This window comes from Mus pahari, chromosome 5, assembly GCF_900095145.1.
Source record: "Mus pahari chromosome 5, PAHARI_EIJ_v1.1, whole genome shotgun sequence".
Taxonomy (NCBI): domain Eukaryota; kingdom Metazoa; phylum Chordata; class Mammalia; order Rodentia; family Muridae; genus Mus; species Mus pahari.
In genome coordinates this window covers 20,044,372-20,069,462 of record NC_034594.1, presented here as the reverse complement: position 1 = coordinate 20,069,462, position 25,091 = coordinate 20,044,372, and the positions used below count along the sequence as shown (strand labels likewise).

The 25,091-nt window shown below is 47.9% G+C and overlaps 1 protein-coding gene across 4 annotated transcripts in view; it reads left to right on the top strand.

The window, feature by feature from the left end:
- The first annotated feature begins 635 nt into the window (after positions 1-635).
- Tbc1d8 (TBC1 domain family member 8) overlaps positions 636-25,091 on the top strand; it is a 105,930-nt gene continuing 81,474 nt past the window's right edge. For 2 of the 4 annotated variants that reach the window (XM_029538589.1, XM_029538588.1), the window contains exon 1: positions 698-950. In XM_029538589.1, the coding sequence (XP_029394449.1) occupies positions 824-950 (127 nt within the window). In that variant the 5' untranslated portion in view covers positions 698-823. Of the gene's footprint in view, positions 951-25,091 lie in introns of all 4 variants that reach the window. The other 2 variants (XM_021197466.2, XM_021197465.2) reach the window with 2 other exon arrangements.

Genomic DNA, 25,091 nt, shown 5'->3' with positions numbered 1-25,091 from the left:
GAAGCCAAGAACTGACTCCTCAAAGTTGTCTTCTGACTTCCCCGCGCCAAACTGTCTCTCGTGACCACCCCCTCCGATAAATAAAATGTAATAAAGAAGAAATGTAAATGTTTGGATCAACGGAAAGCAGTTTCTCTGACTCTCCTTGCTGTATATATAAACTAAAATATGTAGCATTCTGTGTTAATTTAAAAAAAAAAATGAAGAGCCCATTATTTAAAAAAACCCCAGATACAATGTTCTCCAATTTTCAATGTTAGCTTTTGGTTATTTGAAACTCGAACACACTCGAGTTTACTGGCATGCATTGTGCTCCTTAAGGTTAAGACTCTGGGTTGGGCAACCTGCAGCTTGGATAACAAGATGTCTTTTCCCCCTATGTCCTTCCTCCAGCTATTAAACAAGAAGCGTGGAGACAACTTGCGCAGTTGCTCGCTTCCTACCGGTAAGGAGGGAATTCGAGACTCGACGCATCCGGGACTAGAGGGAGGAGACCTGGCAATGGCTCCGATTTCCTCCCGCTACTCCGGAACCCTGGCGGGGAGCCGCAGAGACTAGGAAACCAGGGAGGCGCCACTGGAGCCTCGGGGTGGGTGGAGGGCGTGGCCTCGGGGTGGGCGGGGTCTAGCCGGGGCGGGGCCAAGGCGGGCAGCGCGGGGTGAGCCCGGCTAGCTGTGGTCTCGGCGCTCCGGGGCTCTGCAGGCGCTCCCGCTCTGTCTCCGCGCGCAGTCCCCGCCGCCTCCTTCCAAGCGGGCTCGGCCCGGTGCGGCCGGCGGCTGGGGCGATGTGAACCGGGGCCCGCGGGCGCGGCAGGTTCGCCGCGATGTGGCTCAAGCCGGAGGAGGTGCTGCTCAAGAACGCGCTGAAGCTCTGGGTGACCCAGAAGAGCAGCTGCTACTTCGTCTTGCAGCGGCGCCGCGGGCACGGCGAGGGGGGCGGCCGCCTCACCGGTAAGGGGCGCGCGCGGTGGCCCGGCCCGGCCCGGCCTCTGTCCCTGCCGCCCGGCCGCGTCGCAGGTGGTGTCTCGGTGGCAGCAGACGAGGCCAGGACGGCCCTGCCTATGGCTTGTTTTCCTTTCTCCTGCGTTTCTCACGCGAGCTCTGGTCGGGTTTGGAGCTCAGGGACACACGGGCCGGGAGAGGCAGGTGCATCTGGTGTGACCTGGCTCGCGAACGCTGGAGACGCAGCTTTTAGAGGTTGCCCCAAGGCAGCGAGATCGGGGCGCCCTAGGGCCCCGCCAGGTGACAGAAGGGTGCGCCCAGGCAGGCCCGGACTTGGCCATCTGGACGCAGCTGTGGCTCCAGGTGGTGTTGCAGCTGCGGACTTCAGTCCAGATCTTCGCGAGGCTCTAGAGATCTAGGACTTTCTGGCCCAGGAGGCGGGGGCTGTCTTCGCTTCGAGGGGAAACTGAGGCACTACTACAGTTGCGTAGCGAAGTTAAGCATGCCGCTTTTGTTTCTCCTTTCAATGTCTTCTGAGGAACGATAGGACAAAAATACGATAGGGATAGGCTTTGAAGTTGCCCCCAAACAAGGTATTTTCCCCTTCTAAAAGTTATGGTTCAAAGCTGTTAAGAGATTGGGATCAGTTCGCGTTTTTTTAGCTAGAGCACCTGCTCAGTCAGTGAAGGGGAATTGTTGTGGTTTTGCCTAGGGGGCCAGAATGATTCCTTTGGATAAAGGGCTACCTCTGGTAAAAGGGACCTTAGATGATGGTCCTTTCTTAACCTTCTACTGAACGTTGCTGATGGGTCAACAGACCTAAACAGTGCACTCCGGTTAATTGCTGGTGACTGTCTGCACCTGGGCCAGTCTGGAGACAGCCCTTTGGGAGCAGAGTCTGGTAGGAGAAATGAGGAATATGCTTCTACCTAAAATCATGTATTTTAGCTTCAGGGAAAGCTAGCAGGTGTAGGGTGGGGTCAGGGTCCACGATGACAACCGAGACTCTTCTGAGAACTCAGGAGTGGGTAGGAGACGACAGGGTTCTGGTTGAAAGGGTTAGTAGACAGTGGAGCGTTCTGGGCAGCTGAGTGGCCACGAACCCCCCTGAACAGCAGGGACAACTTGTGCAGCAGGGGGGTTTTGTGGGGGGAAGTTCCCGTAGAAGGAAGGAGGCCATTGGACCTTTTGTGTGGTCCTGGGCAGCATCATGGGATTTAGTGTTGGTCTGGAGAATAAGAACTTGGTAGCATCCTGCAAAGCGCAGCAGAGGCCAAGTGGCCAGAGAGGGCTGTGTACGTACAACACTGGGGACGGTGGCTTAATTTATGGTAGATTAAGTAGAGTATCTGGTGTATTAGCCATCTGTTGCAGAGGGTGACTGTAGGACAGGAGACTTGTAAACTGGGAAGTAGGAAAACAGTTTGCCCCCCAGACACTATCCACTGAGCCTCTGGGATGTTTGATGGGCTGACTGCCTTGGGAAGGAATCAGTGGGACAGATGAATCAGGGCCTGCAGTCTTCAGATTATTCTCCATCCAGCAGGATCCAGATGTGGAGGGCGGAGCTGCCTATCAGAGCTTCAGAAAGTTTGTGACTCAGATGTACAGAGTTCATTTGTATATGAGTTCAGTCGTGTGTTGTGATATCCATGGCTTTGGACTTCTCTGGTGTTTCCTTTGTCTCGATCCTCCTGTGAGTATGCTCCTCCTGTGAGTATGCGGAAACTTCTCTTTTCTCTTGGAGACACAGGTTACAATGTATAACCCAGGCTGGCCACAAGTTCCTGTTCCTGTTGCCACAGGCGTGTGCCACCATGCAAAGAGATAAATGGAAACAAGGAGAAAGCCTATGGAGAGAAGATACTTTGTTTCTTAATGCCCTTTGCAGTGTGACTCTTGACCTTTGAACATTTATTGAGCAGCCCCGACTTTGTGTACTCCCCTTGAGCTGGTCTCCACTTAGCCACACAGGAATGCTGGACAGTCAGGAATGATGGGCCACCCCACAACTCCGGTCTAGCAATTGTTGGAAAATATGTAAATGCAGTGGGCAGATTATAGCAGTGTGAGAGTTTATGGACGATACTGTGTTTAAAGAAACAATAGGAGCTAAAATGATGAGAGTTGAAGCTGGTTCTAGACTTCTTTTTGCAGAGAAATCAGTAGACTGTCGAACAGGTCAGAGATAAAGAAGAGGGCACAGTAATCTTTTCCTCTTATTGTTATGCTAAATTTGTTATTAGGTAGTAGGAGTTTAGGCATGCAAAAGTCCAAATGTTAAAATAATTTTGATTGCCCATTTTCACATGCACAAACTTTTGTCTGAGGGTTATAATATGCTCTCCTGCATGCTCATTTTCTCTCTTCCTCTCCCTCTCCCTCTCCCTCCCTCCCTCCTTTATACATGCCTCCATTTTTTTCTCCCTAAATTTCTGATTCTCTGACTTAGTTTTAACTTTTCTACTGCTGTGACCATTTATTGGGGACTTGTCGTTTCAGAGGTCAAATCCATGACCATCATGGTGGGAGCAAGCAGACAGACATGAGGCAGACATGGCGCTGGAGCAGAGCTCTCATGACGAGATAACTACCAGAGGCAGAGAGGTGGGGGGAGACAGAGACAGAGAAACACACACACACACACACACACACACACACACACACACANGAGAGAGAGAGAGAGAGAGAGAGAGAGAGAGAGAGAGAGAGAGAGAGAAAGAAATTGGGAATGGCTTGAGCTTTCAAAACCTCAAAGCCCCCTCCCAGTGACATACCTCTTCAGCTTTTAATCCTTCCCAAACAGTTCCACTAACTGGCAACCAAGAATTCAAACATACAAGACTGTGGGGGCTGTTTTCTTCAAACCACATTCTCTCATGTAATGTGCTTATGTTTCCTCTAGATGTCTTTTCTTTCTTAAAACACACACACACACACACACACACACACACACACACACACATATATATATATATATATATATATATATATATATATATATATATAATTTTATATGCATTGATGTTTTTACCTGCATGTATGCCTGTGTGAGGGTGTTGGGTCCCCTGGAACTGGAGTTACTCATTGCTGTGAGCTGCCATGTGGGTGCTGGGAATCGAACCTGGGTCTTTTGGAAGAACAGCCTAGTGCTCTTCACCACTGAGCTGTCTCTCCAGCACCTTCGATAGTTTCCTCAATTAAACTGCCTGTTTATAAGGGTAGGCCTTTTACCTTTGATGTGCTTGGTTCACAATGTAGGCTCAGTGAGCATTGTAAGAGGAATAGGTAGAAGAAAACATGTATGTATGAGTCTTCTCTTTGGGGTGCAAGTTGGGTTCAGGCAGCATCGTGACCAAGGCTATTGGACAGTAGCATCCCCTGCCTCTTCTGGGCTTCCTGTTTACTGGTCAGCTGATCACTGTGGGAAGCTGTGATTGGTAGATGGGTGTTGTGCTCCTCCTCTTTTTTGTGTCTGCCTCCTTTATTTTTAGAGCTCCTGCTTTGGGGACTCTGGGAGGGACCATGGCACTGACTTCTCAGGTAGTCAGCAAGGGTGGGTACCCTTACCACAGGCGTGGCTGGGATATGAAATCCTTGCTCTGGGAACTTCTGGGTGGCTGCCACGTCAGGGTCAGGTTAGAACACGGGGAGATATTTCCAAAGCTGTGTAGGCAGAAGCGGTTTTGCCTCCCTGGGAAGGAAGGAAGTGTAGGCAGTGTTCACTTGGACACAGTCTACAGCCCATGGGAATATTGCTTATGAAAGTTCATCCTGGGAGAACAAAGAGCCGGCACGTGGGAGGCAGTGGACAGACAGCACCCACCATCTCCACACACCCCCCCCCCCCCCGGTCTGCCTGGAACGCTTAAAGCAGTACAGATGACTGTAACTGTATAGCTCGGCCGTCCTAGACAAGATCTCCCACCTCAAAGATTTCATTTTACTTTTTAACGTTTGGTTCTATGCATTCCTCTATAACCTTACAGTTATTTTCTTAAAGAGCCCGGCTATTATAAACTCACAACTTGAGTAAGTTATTGATGTCTTCTGATTTGCAGAGTGCTGACCTTAGCCCCTGTCTGTGTTACTGCACTTGAAATTATCTAAAGAGGATCAGGGAAGGGAGTAGGGGAGAGTGGAAAATAATGGATAATATCGGCTTTGGAGTTGGAATTAAGTCAGCTGGGTACCAATGTGGGACGGGAGACCTGAGCCTTGTTTATCCAGTCTTAGGAGCCAGAGTTTTAACTCCGTTACAAGGGTTAAAGCTGTAGGCTCTTGAAGTTTCTTTAGAAGGTTAGAAGTGGTTCCACGTTTCCTTCTACCCCAACAAGAATCCCAAGGAAAGTGTTAGAATTAAGCGGGATAATTAATTACTCTTCGTTATGCTTAGCTCCTAGTAGGTTGGAAGAGGAAAAAAAGTAACGTTAAAAGAAATGAGTGTATGAGGGCTTCTGAGAATAAACATAAGAAGTTTGTTTTGAGAGATGTAGGCCTGGCCTGGGACTCTGTGGCCCTAGCTGGTCTAGCTCTAGAAGGGGGTCTTCCTGCCTCAGCCTCCTGAGGGCTAGAATTACCAGCCTGAGCCATCATGCCTGGCTTTTTAAATGCAATTTAAAAATTGACACCTTAAAATCATTGCTGGGGAACATATTGCCCGTTGCCAGAGGAAAGGTGTTTTGCATCCTCTGTGGATTATACAGGTGGTCCCTATGCCAGAGAGTGAGGCAGGAGCATTGTTAGGAGTTTGAGGATAGCCCTGGCTAAGTTGTGAATTGTATCCAACCTGGGCTAGAGTAAAACCTTGCCTCAAAAATAAATAAATAAAACAAAAACAAAACCCAAATCACACCAACAACAGTAAAGGAGGCAAAAGGTATTTTTCCAAGATTTGATACTGGGCTTCTTAGATCACATACAAAGAGCTTCAGCCTGGATCCTTTCGTGGATTGTGTTGGCCATTTGAACATGAATGAAGACAGAGTTTGGTGTTGTGGTTTTTTTGTTTTGTTTTGTTTTCTTGGGTTTTTTGTTTGTCTTTTGTTTTTTGATTTTTGTCTTTTTATTTATTTATTTTCTGGCTAGTATTGTGGCTAGTTTTAATTCTCAACTTATAATTACACAACTTAATTCACAACGGAAAATTACCTGAAAGAGAGTCTTTTTTTTTTTTTTCAAAAATAAAGATTTATTTTACTGTTTTGTGTGTATGAATGTTTTACCTGTATTATGTTCACACACCTCATGCATGCTTGGTACCAGAAAAGAGGGTAAGCCTCCATGTGGGTGCTGGGAATCAAACCTGGGTCCTTTGGAAGAACAAGGGCTCTGTACCGCTGAGCCAACTCTGCAGCCTGAGGAAGAAGATCTTAATGAAGGAGTGCTTAGATCAGGTCTATGGGCAAGCTTGTGAGGGTTTTTTGGCTTTTGATTTTTGTTTGTTTGTTGTTGTTTTTTGTTTTTGTTTTTGTTTTTTTTTTGAGACAGGTTATCTCTGTGTAGCCTTGGAACTCACTTTGTAGACCAGGCTGGCCTCGAACTCAGAAATCCACCTGCCTCTGCCTCCCAAGTGCAGGGATTAAAGGCGTGCGTCACTACGCCCGGCTGGGCTCTTTTTTTTTTTTTTTTTTAATGCTTGGTTAATTGATGTTGGAAGAACCACCCTGAATCTGAGTGGCATTGTTTTGAGGGTGGGACTTTTTTTTTTTTTTTAATTTATTCACTTCACACTCAGCTCCCTGTTCCCCTTCCAGTCACCCCCTTCCACAATCCTTCCCCTCCACCCATCCCCTTCTCCTCTGAGAGAGTGCCCCTCCTCCCGTATCTCACAGCCCTGGTACATCAAGTCTCTGCTAGGCTAGGTGCATCATCTCTCACTGAGGCTAGATAAGGCAACTGAGCTGGAAGGACATATTCCACGTACAGGCAACAGCTTTTGTGATAGCCCCCACTCCAGCTGTTCGGGACCCACATGAAGACCAAGCTGAACATCTGCTGCATGTGTGTGTGGAGGCCTAGGTCTAGCCTATTTTTCTCTTTACTCTTAACTGTGGGTGTGGATGTAATAGCTTCAAGGTCCCGCTCCGATGCCTCCACAGTGATGGACTGTAACCTGTAACTGTGAAAACAGGTGAACCCTCTCCCTAAATTGTTTGCTCTCAGTAATAGCACAGAAATGAAACTCGGGTAGCAGGCATGTCTGGTATTGGCTGGGGACCCATTCAGGTAACTAGATTTGGTGGTGGCTTTTGTTTCCACCAGCGAGGGGGTTCTTTGGCTGAGCAGAGCAGCCCGTTGCACTGTGTAGGGGCCTCCACATTGCTTCTAGAGTCTTCCTGCTTTGATCTTGTTTCCCCAAAATACCATTAAGAAAGAAACCATAGAGCAGTTTGAACTGGGTGTATAAGTCTGGAAAGTGACAGGACCAGTAATGGATGTAATCCCAGGAGCTAATAAACCATTAACAGAAAACTTGGTGGTTTCCAAGGGTTGCCCCTCCTGAGTGCACAGTAAGAGCAGAGATGAGCCAAGCCATTCTTGGTATCCCCCAGAACATGGAAGGGGAACAGTGCAGCCTGTGGGGTGAGCAGTGAGAAGCCAGCCGCTGGAAACTCCCAAGGGCCAGCAAGTGTGAGCTGAGCAGCCCTTAGCTTTAAGAGGACGAATTTCACATTGGGGGAAGGACAGGGATTCTATGTTCTTGACCTTAAGTTTTGATAGCATTGAGGAAGAGAGAGAGAGGAAAGTATTGAAAATTAAAGTAGCAAATGCCACAGATAGCACTTTACTGAGTCAGGTTCCCCTCCCCCCCTTGTATAAACTGTTCATCAAATGTATCAAAAAGTAGCCTGAGTAGGCTTTCCTCTTCTGAATGGTGAATGGTTCCTATCTGCAGAATCCTGGGCCTTCTCCGCCTTCTGCTCTTACATGCCCCACCCCCCTTTGTGGCTTTTCTTGTCACCCTGAATTCCATTTCCTAGACATGTAGGACCTGTCCCTTCCCTACTGAGAAGTTGGGCCCTCTGCTCTTCTGGAAAATCTGCTTTTCACCTGTGTTACTTCTCAGCTCCTGGTGGCTTTATCTGCTGCCTACAGTCAGCTAGAGAGGGCCCAGGAGCAGGGGATGGGGGTGGGGTGAGGGAGTCCTGTCCCTTCGCTGTACTCTATCTGGCCAGAGTGCTTCTTGCCACTTGAACATGCTTAGGAAATATTTGTTGATTGAATGAGCATCTGGGGAGATCTGAAATGGAGGCCTGTGAGCTTCACCCTGGAAACGGACACTCCGCATGTTTTGAACACAGGAATGATTAGCAGAACATTGTTTCTCACGTCTCATGTGAGCGTGGGGTGTTGCTGTTGGTTACCCACAGGTAACCTTATAGAAGTGATTCTACTCGGAGCCAGACAAAGCTTCCAGCTTGGTAACCGCCAGTTAACTGAGCCCTGTGACCTCCAGCTGTTAACTAAGTGCTGTGACCCACCTCCCCCCCAACCCCCCAATTGGTTTTCTGACTGCTGTGGGGTTCTATCGGACTACTGGATTTTTTATCTCTTTTCTTAAGAGGTCTCCTTTTCACAAAGGAAAGAAAAACTAACAAAACCCATCCTTCCTGCGCTCTCCTGTAGAAAACTGGTGTCCTGCGCCATCCTGAGTATGGAGTCTGTGTGAGGTCCCATGTACAATGCAAACATAGAGAATTAGCCATGGAAGCCAACCCCGAGCGCTGACCTCCGCCTAAGGAAGGTCTGTTGCCTCCCTCACCCTCTCCTGAGGTAGCAGTTGCCCTAAATTCTGTGTCACCTTGCTTTCCTTTATAGTTTCAGAAGGCTTATGCCTGTCCCTACGCAGTACATGTTTAGTTCTGTATAATTTTGTAACCATGTAATGGGAGTCATGCTTTATTCAAGGCTTATACATTTTCAGCAGCTTGGGTACCCATTTTCCTCAACAAGATGCCTCTCTGACATGGAATCAGGGTGTGTATAGCCAGAGTATGCTCATTTTCAGCCATTTGAGGCAGTCCATTGGCTGTCTATGCTATCTATTTATCTTCCTGCTGGTGGCTATTTGAATTAGTTGTTGTTCTAACTATTATACATATTATTGCTGTGAACATTTATTAAAGATTTATTTTATTTCGTGAATATGAGTGTTTTGCCTGAATGTATGTATGTGCAGTATGTGTGTGCAGTGCCCTCGGGAGGTCAGAAGGGGGCATCAGATCCTTGGGAACTGGGGTTGCAGATGGTTGTAAGTGGTCATGTGGGTGCTGGGAACAGAACCTGGTCCTCTGCAAGAGCAGCAAGTGCTCTTAAGCACTGAGGCACGTCTCCAGCCCCCTGCACGTCTTTGTATGGCGTTCATACGTGTGGAAGTTCCCGTAAGGACTATATCTGTGAGTGACTTTGGTGGGGCCTATCTGTGAAGGTGGGACATTTTATGCTGCAGTAGCATACTTACCAGTACAAGTTTGGTTTTTCTCCCTTCTCTATTGGAATTGTACCCAGGGCCTTGGACATGCCAGGCAGGTGCTCTTGGTCTTCAGGGAACAGGGAACACTGAGGGTGGTTAGTGAGTGTCTGAAATATTCCTATTTTCACTTTTCTGGTTAAAGTTTATTATTTGTGGATACACAGTATCTGTGGAATGCCCAATCTCTGGGTGTGGTGAACCAGGGAAAGAGATGCCAGGCCTTAGATGGGCCAGGGCAAAAGTTGATTAGGCAGGGAGCAGGTGAGACATCCACACAAGGGGCCTTAGGTGCCATTTGCCAAGGAAGTTTTGCTTTTGAAATCAAGCCAAGTGCTCTGTACAGAGGAGATTCAAAGACTGTGAGCAACTTCCTATACGCAATAAACACATTGGTATCCCCCCCTTGGCCCGAGCTCCTAACACGCCTATCATTTTTGTGTGACAGGGAGTTAGGGGCATGTTTTGTTCCAATAATTGCCCTCTGACCTGGGTTCCTGGCTCAGAGATCTTAATCCTTTTTGATTTTTCTGGTGATAAGAGCATCCTTTGTTCTAATGAAGCAACCCGAGAGCTCCTGGACCAACTGAGATCAGAAGTTTAGAGTTCATGGCTCCTGCCCATGCTTCTGGGGAGAGAGGTGCTTAGATCAAACCAATTATTGATCCTACATAATGAAACTTACATAAAAGTGCCTAAATTACAGGTCCCAGGAGTCCGAGCTGGGACACAGACCATGTTGCTAGGGAGAAGGGTGCACCCCAACCTCACAGAGAGTACAGATTGTGGACTTGGAATCTTCTGGACCTCACCCTAGGACACTCCTTTATCTGCTTTTTTTTGTTTTTGTTTTTGTTTTTGTTTTTGTTTTTGTTTTTGAGACAGGGTTCCTCTGCATGGCCCTGGCTGTACTGGAACTCACATTGTAGACCAGGTTGGCCTCGAACTCAGAAATCCGCCTGCCTCTGCCTCCCGAGTGCTGGGATTAAAAGCATGCGCCACCACGCCCGGCTCTTTATCTGCTTATTTATCTGTACCCTTTATCATAATAAGTTCCGGAGTGTTGCAGGCTGTTCAAATAAATTATCAAACAGGAAAAAGGAGCCATGGTGATTCCTGGTTTATAGCTGGTTGGTCAGGACTACAGGTGACAATCAGGCCATTGACATCTGAGGTGGGTCAGTCCTATAGGATGGTACCGTTAACCGCTGGGAGCTGTCTGAGTTCTGGTGAAATGTTGGGCATCCAGCTGGTCGGTCGGGAGCTGGAAAATCAGCTCAGCTAGGAAGAATTCAGGCTCATTTAGTGTGGGAACCATTGTGGAGAAGATCACCTTCCAACTCAAAGAATTAACCAACCAGAATGGAACCCAAGGATATTGGCTTAGCACTAGACAGACACTGCATCACCAGGAGAAAGAGATTCTTTGAAAGGAGCTTAAAACTTGGGGAACATGAGCTGAGGGTATAACTCAGTGGTGAAGCCTACAGAGGCTCTGGATGCCCTCTGTGCTGTCTTGTCTGGGGTAGGTAGGTGATGGTAGCCATCTTCCTTGGCCTGCCTTACCATGTGCTTAGGTTTCCTCTTTCAGCTTCATAGATGTATTTTGTTATAGATAATATAATAATAATAATATAATCAGGATTTAAGCAATGCAGTTTATTTTTAGAAGGAAACTACAGGTTGGTTATCAAATCTGCGACTCAGAGCTGACCCGGAAGCTTGGTTCTCCTGAAATGCCGCCAACTTGGGTGCCGTGATAAAACACTCGACACAGGCCTCCCAACAGGAACAGACTTACTTGCTTTTGGCTGATGATATCAGGGTTTTCAATCCACGTCTGCTGGCCCTACTGCTTGTGGGCCTGACATGAGGATTCATACCATGGCTGGGAACAAGTGGCAGAGCAGGCAGCTTCCCTCACCGCGACCAGCAAGGAGGGGAAGGGAGCCCAGGAAAAGAGCGGCCATTAGGGATACTCTCAAAGGGCCTTATTTCATCTACGCAGCCCCACCTCGTAAGATTTCCAGAACCCACTGAAAGACCATCAGCAGCTGAGGACGAAGCCTTCAAGGATGAGTCGGGGGGAAGGAGCACTTCATAATTGATTTATAACAATTATTGAGTATCTCAGAGGATTTTGAATATGTCCGTGATCCGTCCGTTGGCTGGGTGGGAATGCAGGGAACTTTGTCTACAGAATGCTGGGCATTCTTCCAGTGGGGTTTGCCTAGTGAGGAGCAGTTTAGAAAGGTCTCCTGGCCTTTTTCCACAAGAAGTGGTATTTGAATAACAGAAACACTTCAACACCCATGAACAGTACGAGCTCAGCCGCAGAAAGAAGTTGTAGGGGGCACTGAACTAAAGTGGCCTCCCAGCTATGCTGATGTTTTGTTGTTACAGTTAGTGTAAAACCTGATCGAGGCAGGAAGCTTGCTCTGTGAGTCTGTGGCTTGAGACTGATCACAACTGTGCAGGATCCAGTAGCAACACTATCTGGCTGGTGGCAAGGGTCAGGTTAGGCGTTAGTAAACATAGTATCTCTGGACTCAGCCTGTCGACCACACCTTCCAATCTGAAGCTTCTCTGAAATTCCTTAAGAAAAGGACATTTAAACACTCATTTATGCTTCAGAACAGATAAGATTTACTGCCTATGGGTCTGATGCCTGTTCTTGTGGGATTCCATTGCTAAATCAACATTCAAGACAAAGGCTGCTTGAGGTGAAAGCAGGCAGCAGTAGAAACAGCCGACCACCTGGCCATGGGGAGTCACTGGTGATGACGTCTTGCTCTCTCCCAGTGACAGGCAGGCCATGCTGCTAACTGCATTGTTGCTCTGGGTGTTCTGGCTGACACAGATTGCTGAATCTGATAGGTCAAACAGGAGACACTAAGGCAGCTTCACAGCCAGAGGCTAGTGTGTTACCTGTGGTTAGCTGTATTGACTGGGGAAGGGTCGTTAGGCAAGGACCGAGGTATATTGATGGCAGTATATTTTACTGGAGCAACAGTGCTAATTTCTGCTATTTGGATGGGCTTGTAACCACGGGTCTATACTAAATGGATGCTATACTAAATGGAACCTTTTTTCCCATCTTCATTTATCCAAATAAAACATTTAGATTTGGGAAAGAAAAGAACTGGGAAACCCGTTCGCTGTAGCGCTGGAGGAGTCTCTGCGGTGATCCTGTGTCTCGTGGCCCATGTTAATTTCCTAGTTTGAATCTTACTTCCATATAACCCAGAAAGCCAGGTTAATATAAAATGCTTTTATATTAAAATTAAAAGCTAAGTTAAACTCTAACCGATGAATATAATTCACTGAGGCTAAGTATGGATATAGTCTGGGCTGAACAGGCCAAACCAATGTGGCGTTTCATTGCTACAACAGGGTTCTGCCCAGGAAGACCTGTTGTTACTGAACCATGTGGCAGCCAGTTGACTAGTCGACTGACTAAACTGTAGCCAATCCAGGAATTGTCTGTGCCTGGCTTCTGTTTCCCCTCAGTGCCGTCTGTCAGGTCAGGTTGCCTGTTAGCATTTTCAGAACAGGCTCTTGTTCTAAAAGCCTTAGCTGTCTAGTTTGTGTGTTGTTTGATCGGTCTAAGGAATTGGTAGCTTTGGGCTACTGGATGAGCTATGAAGCTCCAGCCACCCTGTCATTCCCCCAGGAACCAGATAACCAAGACAGGTGCCTCACGGGGCATTGCCCTGATGCTTGTCGTTCTAGGTAAGTGCTTCCTGGGCTTTTCCTGGCTCAATGGGCTTATGGTTCGAATTCTGTGAGTTTGATACATGCTTTGGTCTGGCCTGGATTTAGAAGTGATGACAGAAACCAGACCGAGTCCAAGGTGTCTAAGTCAGACAGAAATGGAACTAGGCTCAGTAGAACAGAGTTGGGTCATAGGGAGAGCCCCTTACTGGTCTGACTGGTTATCCCCCTACTGCATCCTCCCTCCCAAAAAACCCCAATCCAAACTGAAGTGGGTTCAGTTAATAGGTTGGGCCTCTGGGAGGCATGGGATTGGGGTCCTTTAGATCCAGCGAGTCTGGCACTCTGCCTTTCCCTGCTCTGTCAGAGTTAGCCCATGCTACTAGAGAGCTCATAACTGTATGGAGCACCAGGGGGCCAGCGTGTGCTAGGGAGAGCATATGACCCTCTGGGGGTTTGTGGTGATGCCTGGGTTAGGTAGAAACTGGGCGTGGCCTAGGGTCTGGAGTATATCTCCATCTGGAACTCTAGCCAGTTTTATGTCTAAGAATTCCCAGAGCCTATAGCTCTCTCTTGAGGAAACGATAACCCTTACCAGAAATTGCAGTGATCTTAGTTATGGGGTTCTGCTTTGGGTAAAGCCGTCTATTTATAGAGTACATTAGAGAAGGAAGAATCGCAATCCACGAGACAACAACGGAATGCATTAACACTCCCCTTGAGACAGAATCTGTCTCAAGGCCAGACTGGCTTCTGACGTGGTCCTCCCCAGTGCTGGGATGCGTGGAGGTTTACACTGTCCCTGGGGTGGGAGGGATGAGTGAGCCAGGGGTTGGAGGTTGGAGACAACTTTCTGGGGTCCTCTGTTTGCTTCCACCATGTGGACGCTAGCTTATAGGACTCAGACTGTCTGCATCGTTGCCAGCAACTTTACCCAGTGAGCCATCCCCACTGCTGTGGGATAGATTTCTTAATTAGCACACACAGGCCTTTAAAACCGCCAAGTAGAGGGGTGTTCATCGATGTGGAGCCCTTAGATCAGTGGGACCTGCTGCCTCGAACAGTTTTATGTCACTGTTCAAGTCTTCAGCCTAGAGTGGTAAAGGATCCTGGTTGGAAGGTGCGCCGTCTCCCTTGGATTTAGTTAAAAGAATGGAGGCAGGGGAGGCACTGCTGACTTCTGTAGTATTCATAACAAGACTTAGGGAAGGTGACTCCCTCTGTACCAGCAGCCCGGGGAAGACGGAATCACTGAAAGTTTTTAAAGCGGACGGACACAAGGACAGCTCTCTGCAGCCTCACAGTTGACCATTTTCGTCCTGGCTTCCTCCCGAAGGCTTCTCTTTGTCTTGGCAGGGAGTAGAGTTAGGTCTGAGGTCTGATCTACAGCACTCCCCAGGCAGTTCAGTCAGGGAGGGAGGGAGGGAGTGAAGCAAAGCCACTGATGGAGGAAAGCTGAGTTGGCAGGAGGGTTTGTAAGGTGGGCTGCCTGGTTGTGCTGGTTTGAATATGCCCAGGGAGCCCCACTATTGATGTTGGAGTGGGTGTGGCCCTGTTGGGCTGGGTGTGGCCTTATTGGAGTAGGTGTGTCACCGTGGGTGTGGGCTTTAAGACCCTCATCCTAGCTGCCTGAAAGTCAGTATTCTGCTAGCAGCCTTCAGATGAAGATGTGGAACTCTCAGCTCCTCCTGCACCATGCCTGCCTGGATGCTGCCATGCCCCCACTTTGATGATGGACTGAACCTCTGAACCTGTAAGCCAGCCCCAATTGTTGTCCTGATAAGAGTTGCCTTAGTCATGGTGTCTGTTCGCAGCAGTAAAACCCTAACTAAGGCACTGGCATAGGTGAAATGTCTCCTTGGAAGACTGAGTCTTCCAAGGACCACTTCAAGGAAATCTGCCAGCTTAGTCTTTGTTGGATCTGTCCCTTGTTGGAGGGGACTTATCCTGGCAGCTTGCTGTTTTCTGAACTTTTAATCAGTCTAGATATCCCAAAGACTGTATTTCAGGGTGGTAGTTTTGAACCCTTTCAACAGCTCGCTTTAAGCACGTCAAGCATGTTTAAGATGAATGTAAATTTGTTGCATGTCACAGCTTTGGGAATACTGGACTTGAGGTATGTCTGCCACTGTGGTGGTAAATTCAGGGGCGGGTATTTGAAACGTCTGAGTCTTTTTGAAGGAAGTCAAACCACCAAAGCTTATGACAGATTTCAACAGGATCTGCCGGGTGAGAGCCCAGGTGCCTTTAATGATTGGCGTGGACTGCCAGAGGCTGTTCTGAAAAGGAGCCGTTTGCTGCTTGCAGTGGGAAATGTGGGTTCTAACGGGGAAGCATGGAACATCGAGCAGATGCTCGGCCATCTGTGTGTAACACCGTCTATGACGGCACTGGGAAATCACGACAAGGTGGATGGATGTAGCTCCTTCCCCCACGGGAGCCGTCTGAGAAACAAATGCAGGCACGAGGTGGGAAAACGAGGGAGCTGGCACCCATGCACACCCGCGAGAAATGAGGAATTGGGCTGGGCACCCCGTGTTGAGATTTTTGTTCTTAATGCACACTGGAGAGCTGCTTCCCTGTTGGGTCAGTCAGTTCTACTGACTGCTCACCTTGGTTGTGCAAAGTGTGGGAAAGGAAGGTGCACGTGGGTCTGGGTAGACAGGAGAACTGTAGGAGGAGGAAACGTGTTCCCAAGGATCTCATAAAGTGGTTGGTGTTCGCTTGCCTACCGATGTTGTAAAGCTACTCAAAATAACTTCCTTAGTCCCCAGAGGTTAAGGTTCTTAAGAACTGACTTTTGATGAACAGGTGAGAGTTAAAACTAGAAATCACTCTGCTGTGGAGAGTGCAAGGCTGCTGTTCTGGCAGGTTTGTGTCAACTTGACCCAAGCTGGAGTGATCACAGAGAAAGGAGCCTCCCTTGAGAAAATGCCTCCATGAGATCCAATGTAAGGCATTTTCCCAATTAGTGATCAAGGGTAGGAGGGCCCATTGTGGGTGGTGCCATCCCTGGGCTGGTAGTCTTGGGTTCTATAAGAAAGCAAGCTGAGCAAGCCAGGGGAAGCAAGCCAGTAAGGAACATCCCTCCATGGCCTCTGCATCAGCTCCTGCTTCCTGACCTGCTTGAGTTCCAGTCCTGACTTCCTTTGGTGATGAACAGCAGTGTGGAAGTGTAAGCTGAATAAACCCTTTCCTCCTCAACTTGCATCTTGGTCTTGATCTTTGTGCAGGAATAGAAACCCTGACTAAGACACCTGGGGGCTGAAGCTGCAAGTTAGAGAGCTATTCAAAATTAGATTTTGGTTGCTATTGTTGAAGCCTGGCTTGCTGACCAGTTGGTCTGGTCACAATGGGGCACAGGTTCTCTTAAAGGGGGCAGGGGGACTTTTACTTTGTTTCCCTTTGAAATCTTGTTGTATTTCTTTCTTTTTTTAATCACCTTAGTCATGATCACTGCCCCCTCCTGCTCACCCCCTCCCACAATCCCTTCCATTTTCCCCCTCCCCTTCTCCTCTGAGAAGGTGGAGCTCTTGAATGACAGCCTCTCGGAGTGCCCCATAGTCTCATTTGATCAAGGATTTCTTTCTTGTTTTCCTGAGGTTTGTTTCTGTTCTGTAACCCAGTCACATCTTGACCTCCTCGAGTAGCCCAGGGGGACCTTGACACACTGAGCCTCTTGACAGATATCTCCCAAGTGCTGATTATGGGAGCGGGAGCCATCATGCCTGACTTGATGACATTTTGCTGAGTAAAATTTGTTGGGAGGCACCATGCTTGTGGCTTCTGAGCCTGCGTTGGCCTAGCAGACTGAGTCAAGTCTTAGCAACAGCAATGAGCCTTTGCCTGGAGGAGGCCAGGTCTGGAGTTAACGAGGCTATAACTAATTGCCGGATTGATTAAACTGTAGCCAGTCACATACTTTCCTATGCTTTACTTCCTTTTTCTGTCCGTAGGGTCCATACTGTCCCTTGGAGTTCTCAGAGCTTGCTGTAGTCTGATAAACTCCCCTCCACCCCCATTCACAAATGTGTCTTGTCTTGTTTAGCATTCTTCGAGCAAAGTGCTACTGAATGTGATCATCTGAGGCATTTTCTTTAGCAATTTACATAGCAGTATACTTGCTTTCTTTGAATTAGATTTTACAGGAACTCTGGAATTTTATTTATAGTCTTTACAAAGCAAAGCCAGAGAGAGATTGGTTGTGTTGATGTCTGAGTCCTCTCTCTCTCTCTCTCTCTCTCTCTCTCTCTCTCTTTTGTAACTTATTTTTTTTTACTTATTTAGTTTACATCCCAATCACTGCCGCCCTCCCGGTCACCCCCTCCCACAATATTTCCCCCCCAACACCCTCCTCTTCTGAGCCGGTAGGGACCCCCCCCCCCGGTTTCCCTCCCACCCTGGCACTTCAAGTCTTTGTGAGGCTCAGCTCATCCTCTCCCACTGAGGCCAGACAAGGCAGCCCAGCTAGAAGAACATAGCCCACAGACAGGCAACAGCTTTTGGGATGGCTCCACCACAGTTTTTCAGGATCCACATGATGATCAAGCCGCACATCTGCTACATATGAGCGGGAAGGCCTAGTCCAGCTCACGTATGTTCTTTGGTTGGTGGTTCAGACTCTGAGAGCTATAAGGGTCCAGATGCCAGAATCTTCTAAGACTCCAGACCAAAGTCCCCATTAAAAAAAAGTATCTATTTATACTGTAGAAACTGAGGAGGTGTGTGTGTTGAGGGGTGACCTGGTAGCCAGCGGCTGATGGGCTCACTCAGAGGTCATTACCCAGCAACTGTTTGCAACGCACATGCCAACATACTGTATGTAACACAGATGTGTACCTTCCCAAAAGTCTTTATTTAGGATCAGAATCCCACAAGTTAGAAACCTTCTTATTGTAACTTCAGAGAGATTACTTTTAAGTGTGGAACATTCTATTAAAGTTTATATTCCCCAAGGAAAAAGGGAAAGGATTTAATGTGGACCCAAAAGCCCTCATCTGTTGGTATATTTTCTTTTTAAGTAGACTAAAACTTGAATAATGGTGTCTTTGATTGATAAAAAGAGACAGGGTGGGGACATCTTGGAAATGCCAAGGTCACAGAAGACAAAGGGGTTAGAAGTGTTCCCTAGGGAAAGGACCTAGGGTGTGCAGGTGGTTGATCAGCCCTGGAATGGATACTATAGGAGAAGGGAGTGTTATGAAGGACAGCCTTGCTCAGCTGGAAAAAAAAACCCAGAATATGAATGATAGAGGCCATATTGCCTGGACCAGGTGAGGTGGGCACCCTGTAGTTCCAACATTCACAGGGAGGATGCAGGAGAAATTTGAATTTAAGACCAGTATGAGATACAGAGGGAGACCATCTTAAAAGCAAAACAGAAGACGGGAGTTATTTATTTTTCCATTTGGATTGAAATACATTTTGTTTGTTTTTGGTTTTGCCTAACAAAACATGTTTATTAAAAATCTTCCTTTCTTAGATTTTTTTTTTTTACCAGCAAAATGACTTTGAGACTGAACCTGCTTTTATGGAGATACTGAGCTTTGTCACCTGTGAGCTAGGGTTTCAAAGGCTCTTGGGGTCCTGGGTAGGCGCCTATTTTCTGTATGCTTTTATGTATGTTCCTGTGTCTGTTCCCTGTCAGTCACGTATGTGACTTCAGTGTAGGCCTTCTTACTACCATCCATGTCCGTGTGGAATGGTCTTAGTAAGACGCTGTCATTTCAAGAGCAGGAAGATCTTAGAATAGGCTGTTTGGCCGGTATTTATTATTGGGCCTCTGTGTACCTGGTTCTTTTCCAAGCAATTGGGTGGCGAGTAGGTGAAACCTGTCCTCACGGAACCTGAGGACGACCTTGTCCTCTAGAGCAGCTCTCAGGTGAGGTTGGCATAATGCTACGTGTGTGGGCTTGGGTGTCATTGTATTAAGGAGCTGTTTTTATCCTGTATCAAGATGTGGGCTTTTTGAAGTACTTTCTGTGGCGAACACAAACGAAATAACAAATTTAGTCAGAGGCACCTGGACCTCTGCCCTCTGTCTTTCTGGCTCTCTTCTGCGTTAGGTGTTTTGGCTTCTAGCCTGTGGCAAAGCACTTGGAATTGGAAAGAGCAGCTTTGGCTCCTGGAAGGCTGGCTCACCAGAGACCAAGGACTATAGAGCATGTGTGTACATAGCTGGAGTGGCGCCCTGCACTGGGGCTCTGGGAACAGCCGCCTGCCCCATGGGCTCAGCCTTTCTATGCCTTGTGGAGCTTGGTCACAGCCACTCGGGTGGATGGACGCCTACACTGTTCCCCTGCTTCTCTGTTCCCCCGCTCCTCTGTTCCCCCTTCCTGTGTCCAGCAGCTCAGCTGCCTTCTTGAGGAACTATGGATAACAGGGACTCATATTCCTGCTTAAAAATAGCCCCGACAGCTGCGGGTTCCAGTCTCCGGATCACGAGGATGGCACCTGTCCCTTGCCAGGGCTCCAGGTCAGGGCTGGTCCTCCCTTGAGCTGGGAGTGGAGGCTCTATCTTCTTGTAGGTGGGAGAACTTGGAAGATGACTAGTGACCTATCTAGGGCAGAGATGGGATTCCTGGGTTTTCACCTACCTGAGGTTGGCCCTTTCCAACAATGAAGGAAGCATGGAAAAGGTGGGTTCCCGTGACTGTCACATGCCTGAGTGAGTTAGAGAGAGATGTGGTTGTCGTGTATTTTCTGTTTTATTTCAACACAGGGCATTGTCCAGTCCCCTAAGATGTCTTAGATCCACTCAGTGGCATATAATGGCCTTGAACTTGTAACTCTTCTGCCTTAGTTCCCTAAGCGCTGGAATTAAAGATGTGTATCCTCACACGTCTTCACATTGTATGAATCCTGGGGCAAGGATGACTTTGTACTTCTGAAGTAAGCCTGGGATAGGACCAGCTGGATTTGGGTCTCAAATAAGCACTTACCTTCCACCCCACTTCTTGAGACCTAGTACTTACCTGTGGTGTATCACCACACCAGCTTGTAATGGTTCAACTCATGTAAAGAGTATTATGGTTAAAAAAAAAAAGCCACTGATCATTTGGTTTACTATCTAAACCACTAGAGTGTGAAGTTGATTGGCACTTGTACACTCATGCTATGCAGCCAAGCCTGCCATCTGCCTCAGAACTTCCATCTCCACGTGGAAATACCACCCATTCCCTCCCACCCACCACCTACCCCCAGCTCCTACCACCACCAGTCTCCTTCCCACCACTGTGGATCTAAGTATCCTGGGTCTTCTCAAGTGGACTCATACAGCACGTGTTCCTTTATATCTACCGTATTTCCTTTGGCACGCTACCTTCATGTGTCCCAAGGACTATACTTAAGGCCAATACTCCACTGTATGCACACACCGTCATTCCTTGAGGGACCTTGAGTTACTTTCTCCCCCTGATTACTGGACATAGACTTCTGGGAAGGTGAGTTTCTAGACAGTACAGACGTCTGTCCCTGCTCCTACCCTTTCTAGTAACATCCTAAAAGCGCAATTGCTGCCCGTGTGGTAACTTAAACTCTGAGATGCCTTTGACTTCCCCTATTGACTTAGTGTTTCCAGGTTTATTAAGTCTTGTGGATTTTCTGAGTGAGATGCTGCCAGTTAATTAGATTTTGGAGGCTATTCCCAACACATCCTCTGGTCTATCTGCATGTAAAAGAGTGCTGTTAGGAGAAAGGGCAGGATTTTCGGGAGGCAGGGAAGGTAATCTCCTTCCTGTTATCTGGATGTCCTCAGGCCTCTCCTGTGAAATTGAACCAGCGACACAGAACCTGAGTAACTGGGAGAGTGGATCTGAGCTACCTGAGGCAGAGCTCAACAGCCTGGGTGCTTAGTCATTAGCGTGCTGGATCCTGTCTCTGGGGAGTGTAGTGGGTGGTGTGTTGTCCTCGGGCAAGGATGCCTTTGTACTTCCCAAGTGGGCCTGGGGTAGAAGGGGTTGGACCTGGGTCTCCAGTAAGCACTCGCCTCCCACCCCGCTTCTTCAGACTCAAGGTCCATACCTTCGAGAGGCTGTAGCTCTCCTCTCCTGGCTTTTGGATTCCTTCATCTCCTGGCAACTCTGCCCCTCCCTGGAAATGGCAGACTTATCCCACCGGGTGAGGGAGAGGTGGGGATGGAATCTCTTGACATTCCAGCGTGCCCTTCTTCCGGGTCACAGCTTTCTGTTAGCAGTTTGGTGCCAGGTCTCTGTAACCTAGGATTCCAGGACCTTCTGGGCTTCACCTCCCAAGGCCCGGCATCTCAGACTATGCACAGCAAGTGGAGGCTGAGCTTAGCAGCCGAGTAGGGCAGGAGAGGGGCAGATAGGGAAGGGCTTACTTCACCCTCCTCAGGCTTTGACCACCAGCCAGTACTGAAACTCAGTTTTCCTTTTTTTGTGGTTCTTGGAATCAAACCTAAGGTCTAGCACATGCTAAACAAGTGTTCTAAGCCTGAGCTATACTCTCTACATAGCTTTGGCTGTCCTGGGGCTTGCTTTGTAGACCAGGATGACCTCCCCCTCGCTCCCGCCAGTGTTGTGGGACTACAGGTGTGTGCTACCGCCCCTGGCTCAGCCCTAGCATTTTGAGGCAAAGTCTCACTGTATAGTTCTGGCTGGCCTGGAATTTGGCTTTGTAGCTCCGGTTGGACCCAAACTCATGGGTATCCTCCCATCTCAGACTCGGGTCACCAAAGTGACAGTTTCTAAACAGTGCATTTAGGTGTTTCCCAGCCATTAGACTGTGTGTGTTATTATGTATGCAGCCAATAAAAGCATCTCAGCTCACTGGGCTATTCCATGATACTGTTAAGTATAAAAAAGACAGGAAGTCATGTCACGTATGTTACTGCTGATCCTGTGGCGTGAGGGCTGGCCACTTTCTTTAGAACAAAAATAAAGGTTTTAGAGATTGGCAGTGGCCCAGTAATGGATCTGTCGGTACTGTGCTGTGGAGTGTAGAACTTACTCCACAAGAAGCTTCTGACCATGTGCATGTGGATGTCTGTGTATTTTCTCTGTGCAAGGGCTTCATAAATCTGTCAGACTGGTATTCTAAGCGGTGCAGAAGTCATGGAAAATGTGATGTTTTCCACGGTTTCTCCTTACAGGCTCATCTTGTGTCCTTTCAGGAGGGAGGGAGGGAGGGAGGGGCTGTGGGGAGCGGCTTCAGGAATGTGGGGTTGTGTTGTCACAATCTGAACTCTGGATGCAGCATGCAGTGGGCTCTGTAGGTGCGAGGTACCGCTGCTGCTGGGTAACCCTTGTTGGCCAGAGCAACTGTTGGCCAGAGCAACAGCCGAGATGCCGGCTGGAGGAGTGGCAGGAAAGCCGCCCGAATGTTTGGGTGACCTGCTTTTGTCATGGAGACTGTTTTTTTTGTTTTTGTTTTTGTTTTTTAAACAAGCATAAAAAATATCATTTTGCTCAGAGGAGATTGGTTTGCTTCAGATCCCTGGATTATCTGTGAGGTAGTTGGCTGCAGGGAGACTTCATTCTGGGCCTCTGACCCCCTCTTCTGGGAGTGCTGGCTTCCCGTGCTGAGCTGTTAGAAGCCCTCCCACATCTCTGGATGCTCTGGCCGCTCAGCTCCTTCATAAGTGCTTGCAGCATTTTCCCATAGCTTCACAAGTAACAACCGAGTTAGTGCCTCCCCTGCCATACCAGCCCTGGGCTGGGGCCCAAAACAGGGATTATGTCCGGAACATTGGAAGGGGACAGCCAACGTGAGACTGGTCCCCAAGCCAGGCTGGTCCTCTGTTGATGGAGGGAACTGGCCTCGTTTATGACCTTTAACCCTCTTGCCAAGTCATGTCTTTTCCTTCAGCCACTGACCATACACTGACTTAACATGAAGTGTTTCCTTACATGGAGAGGGGTTGCAACAATGGTCTGGGGAGTTTCAGGTGTCCCCAGAATGGTTTCTTTGGGTATGTTCATGTGTGCATGGGTATGAGTTTGTGTCCCCATATTTATGTCTTCAGTGTGCATGCATGTGAGAGAGATGGAAAAGAGGAGATAGGGAGAGAAGGGAGGGGGGAAGGGAGGGAGGGAGGGAGAGACAGTGTATATGTGTATGTGTATGTGTGTGTGTATGTGTGTATGTCTTGTGTGTCTGTATCTGTTTGTACCTGTATGCGTGTATGTGTATATGTGTGTGTATTTTATGTCTGTGTGTGTGTGTCTGTGTCTCTGCATGTATATGTGTGTGTATGTGTGTCTTATGTGTGTATGTGTGTGTGAGTGCGTGTGCGTGTGTGTATGTGTGTGTGTGAGTGTATGTGCGTGTGTGTATGTGCATGTGTGTGTATGTGTGTGTGTGAGTGTATGTGCATGTACGTGTGTATGTATGTGTGAGTGTATGTGCGTATGCGTGTGTGTGTATGTGTGTATGTGTGTGTGAGTGTATGTGTGTGTGCGCGTGTGTGTGTATGTGTGTGTGTGTGTATGTACGTGTGCATGTGTCTGTGTGAGTGTATGTGTGTATGTGTGTGTGTGAGTGTGTGTGTGTGTATGTGCGTGTGTGTGTATGTATGTGCATGTGTGCGTGTGTGTATGTGTATGTGTGTGTATGTATGTGTGTGTGTGTGTGTGTGTGTGTGTGTGTAGGTCAGAGTCAATTTGGATGTTACTTCTCAGGAACCTGTCACCTTGTGTTTGAGATAGGGTTTCTCCCTGGAACCTGGGGCTTCCTGCTTAGGCCTGCCGGGATGTCCAGGGAAGTCCTGGTTTTATCTCCCTAGCCCTGGGATCAGAAGCACACTTTGCTTTGCATGGCCTTTACCGTGAGAATTGTGGGCCTCAGGTTCGTGGAACAAGAACTTTCCTGACTTGAGTCATGTTTCAAGCCCAGAAAGAAGATTCTAGGAAGAGTTTTCTCTCACAGCCTGAGGTGTCAGATGAACTTGAGACACGTTGAGGAAGTAGACACACGTTGATGTCCCATTTGTGTCAAGGTTGAAAGCTCTTCTGGATGCCTGTGCTGCTTGCTTGTGAAGTCGTGCTTTTGCTTCTTCCTGGGAGCCTGCGCACCAGTGGCACTCGGCTGCCCCACCTGCTGCCGTGACATCCAGTATCACGTGCAGCAGATAACAACATACATGTAAAGATCTCTGCTGTGGCAAATCACATTTTAAATGTTGACCAAGGCTCAGAGCCATGGTGACCGACCTGGCGATTTTCTGGGGATTACCAGTGTGTCTGTAGGGAGGGGGAGAGGATGCTGCTTTACATTTTTTAGGCCTAATTAGCCAAGCAGCGGCAGCACACGCCTTTAATCCCAGCACTCAGGAGGCAGAGGCAGGCAGATTTCTGAGTTCGAGGCCAGCCTGGTCTATAGAGTGAGTTCCAGGACAGCCAGGGCTATACAGAGAAACCTGTCTTGGAAAAAAATTTTTTTTGTCTTGTAACCATTTAAATCCTGGCTAGCCCTGGAGTGTTTGTGGTTCCATGTACAGTATTTATTGCTCAGGTTTATCACAAGGGCTGCTGTCTTTGGGAGGGAGCCATGACAGCTGCCAAGATGGGGTTATATCTTGATACTTTGTTCTCAGCCCTGCCTGCCTCCTTCCTTCCCCTCACTTCTTGACATAGTTACTATGTCTCCCTAGCTGCTCTGGAAGTTGTCCTGTAGACCGAGCTGGACTCAGACTCAGAGATCCACTTACCTCTGCCTCCCAAGTGTTGGGATTAAAGGTGTGTACTACCATGATGCCTGGCTATTCAATACTTTTTAATCTTTTATTTATTTGTTGATGTGTGTTTATATGTGTTTTTATGTGTGTATATATTTGTATGTTTGTGTATATATGTGTATGTTTGTGCATGTGTATGTGTGAGTGTTTGTATATGTGTGTGTATGTATATGTGTGTAAGTGTATATGTGTGTATATGTATGTATGTGAGTGAGTGTATGTGTGTGTTTGTGTGTATATATATATATATATATATATATATATATAT